Genomic DNA, 3,095 nt, shown 5'->3' with positions numbered 1-3,095 from the left:
TCAGAGCCACAAGATAGGAAACTTTTTGCTTAAAGAAACGTTTAACTTTAGAGAAACAGAAATTTACCACCCTTATAAAGTACAGGAAATGTGTTTTCTATTTGGTTTCCTTGCCTATGACTTTAGCATCCTTGTAGGGCTGAAAAAATATATATCAAAAGTAGGGCTATAGAAGGTGACTGGATATTTGCCCAGGGGTATAATGGGGAACTTGCACTTTATGTTGTCTGGGATATAAATGAGATATATCATACCATAGAAACTATCTAAATATCTGGCATATAGGAATTTATCAGGTTTTTTCAGTAAAGGCCATATTTACTTATAAAATATTTAGTATGGGAGGTTTTGCTGAGATTTTGACTAATTTATTTCATAGATGAGGGAAGTAAGGCTTTGAGAATTTCAGAAGATGGTTTGTTTACACAACTAGTTACTCAACTAGTGTCTCATTGTTTACACAACTAGTTACTGGGAAAACTGAAACTTACTCATAGTTTGGCAGTATTTCCTTGATGTACCACTTTTTAATTTTTGAGGGCAGGTAACTTTTGATTCTCAAAACTATAGATGGTATCAGTGCCATCCTGACTTTTAGTCTCCTGGCATTTGATTAGACCAACGTGTGATGTTCAAATGCTTGGAGTCCTATAGACCCACTTGCAACATTCTTCTAGCCTGTGAGACAGGGGAGAATTCCCCAGAGAGGGCAGAGGAAATTATTCTTGAGAAGCCTGCAGATCCCGTGATGAGTATGTCCATTTTCTCGCACAGGTTCACTTACCAGGTCATACCACCCTGATGAATCCAGCGAATCATTCCCAGGTGACACATTTTGTCCTCCTGGGGCTCTCTCAGGTATGGCCGCTTCGGTTCTTCTTCTTCATTGTCTTCTCTGTTGTGTATCTTATGACCGTCACTGGAAATCTCCTTATCGTGGCCATAGTGACCTCTGACCCGCGTCTGCACACCACCATGTACTTTCTCTTAGGCAGTCTCTCTTTCCTAGATTTTTGTTACTCTACCACCACAGCACCTAGGATGCTGGTCGACCTGCTCTCAGCCAACCCCATCATTTCCTTCGGCAGCTGCCTGACCCAGCTCTTCTTCTTCCACTTCATCGGAGGCATCAAGATCTTCCTGCTTACCGTCATGGCATATGACCGCTATGTTGCCATTTCCCAGCCCCTGCGCTACACGCTTATTATGAATCGGACAGTCTGTGGGCTCCTCATGGCATCCTCCTGGCTGGGGGGCTTCATCCACTCCATTGTACAGGTTGGACTGACTATCCAGCTGCCATTCTGTGGGCCTGACAAGCTGGACAACTTTTACTGTGATGTGCCTCAGCTGATCAAACTGGCCTGCACAGACACCTTTGTCTTAGAGCTTCTGATGGTCTCTAACAATGGCCTGGTGACCCTGATGTGTTTCCTGGTGCTCCTGGGATCCTACACGGCGCTGCTAGTCATGCTCCGCAGCCACTCGCGGGAGGGCCGCAGCAAGGCCCTATCCACCTGTGCCTCCCACATTGCTGTGGTGACCTTAATCTTTGTACCTTGCATCTACATCTATGCAAGGCCGTTTCGGACATTCCCTATGGACAAAGTGGTCTCTGTGCTGTACACGATGGTCACGCCCATGCTCAATCCTGCCATCTATACTCTGAGAAACAAGGAAGTGGTCAGGGCCGTGAGGAAGCTGTGCAGGATGCAAAAGGACCCACTGGGACCCCTGGACCATTGACCCTCAGATTAGGAGAGGCAGGGACCTGAGGATCTGAGAGGGCTTCGGTGTACCAACCTGCTGGAGGAGACTCACGGAGGAGCTGAAACTCCTTGTCTACTGCTGCTCTGTTGTTCTTAACGACAATCAAATTCTGGCGATCTGAAATATTAACTAAGCTATAACATGGGATGAGAATCTTAGAACTTCCCTCAAGTGCCTCCTAGAGAAAATGCCTCAAGTGCTACTCAGAAATGATGTTTGGCTCAGGTGGTCCTTTCCCATATGAGCAAGGTGGCCCTGCTGAGAAAGTTCTAGCTCCAGAATGAGATGCATGGAGGTGGTACATCAAGAGTTTCTTTTCTATTATTGCTTCTTGGATACAAAAGATACTTGAGAAGCTGAAGACAATTAGAAGCTTCCTGAAGACAGGAGGGACTTGGAGGCCAAGGTAAATGTTGGACACTGAATCCTGATTTCAAGAGGCTGACTGAATACAATATCAATGGAGAGAAAGAGAATTATCTTGGGAAATTGTCTCTCTAACCTCTGATTGATCTTTTAAAATATGATTTGATCACTCCTATGCTTAAAACACTTCAAGGCTTCACATTGCCATTAAAAAGAGAAAGAAAAATCCACATAAACATTACAGATAAGGTCTATTTGAAGTGACCTCAGCCCACTGCATGTTTACACTTGGTTCTCTCAGTCCCTGCTGCCTCATTCCATGTCTTTGCAAATACTACTCACTCTCTGGACTGCTCCTTTCCTATTTTTTGCCTGGCTAACTCCTGCTCAATGTCAGGCCTCAGGTTAGAGGTCACTTCACCTGATCTTTGATCCAAATTATTTGTCTTTATTCATCCCGCTAACAAAACTCAAATCTTTCCCTCTAGTAAACTCAAGAGCATTTATCACAAATTGCAACTACCTACTGGCTTATGCATTTAGGGTTTATTTCTCTTTTTTGCCATCATCCCAACTATGTATGAGTTCCATAGAAGTGAGAGCTAAGTCTACCTTATTCACTACTGTACAGGGCTCCAGAGCCTAGATTTGGAAGGAGCAGGAGAGCTGCTTTGGGTACAGCCTTAAGGAGGCTTTATTCTCAGGTTTGTGCATAGCTTGACCCTGGACTTGCGTGACCACGTGGGTGCGTCTCTTTTTAAAATATGTGCCCTAGATATCTTCCTTGGCTTACCCTCGTCCCATTCCTGCCGCATGCCCAAAACATACTAGGAATTTAATGTTTCTTAAAGAAATGATGACTGATTATTCTCATTTAGACTCTTTTGGGCGGAACTTGACTTAGGAATTAGGGATATCCAAATATTCCATTGGTCTTAGTATTTTTCCTTTATGAGATT

The 3,095-nt window shown here is 44.0% G+C and overlaps 1 protein-coding gene across 1 annotated transcript; it reads left to right on the top strand.

Moving 5' to 3' along the window:
• Window positions 1-801: 801 nt before the first annotated feature.
• OR4D5 (olfactory receptor family 4 subfamily D member 5) lies at window positions 802-1,746 on the top strand. The gene has a single exon (XM_017646145.3). The coding sequence runs from the start codon at window positions 802-804 to the stop codon at window positions 1,744-1,746; it is 945 nt and encodes a 314-aa protein (XP_017501634.3).
• Window positions 1,747-3,095: the final 1,349 nt, after the last annotated feature.

Source organism: Manis javanica, chromosome 6 (genome assembly GCF_040802235.1).
Source record: "Manis javanica isolate MJ-LG chromosome 6, MJ_LKY, whole genome shotgun sequence".
NCBI classification, from domain to species: Eukaryota; Metazoa; Chordata; class Mammalia; order Pholidota; family Manidae; genus Manis; species Manis javanica.
This window is presented reverse-complemented; position numbering and strand designations above follow the sequence as displayed.

Coding starts and splice junctions, on each gene's coding strand:
- OR4D5 (XM_017646145.3), top strand. CDS start 802: ATGAATCCAGCGAATCATTCCCAGGTGACACATTTTGTCCTCCTGGGG.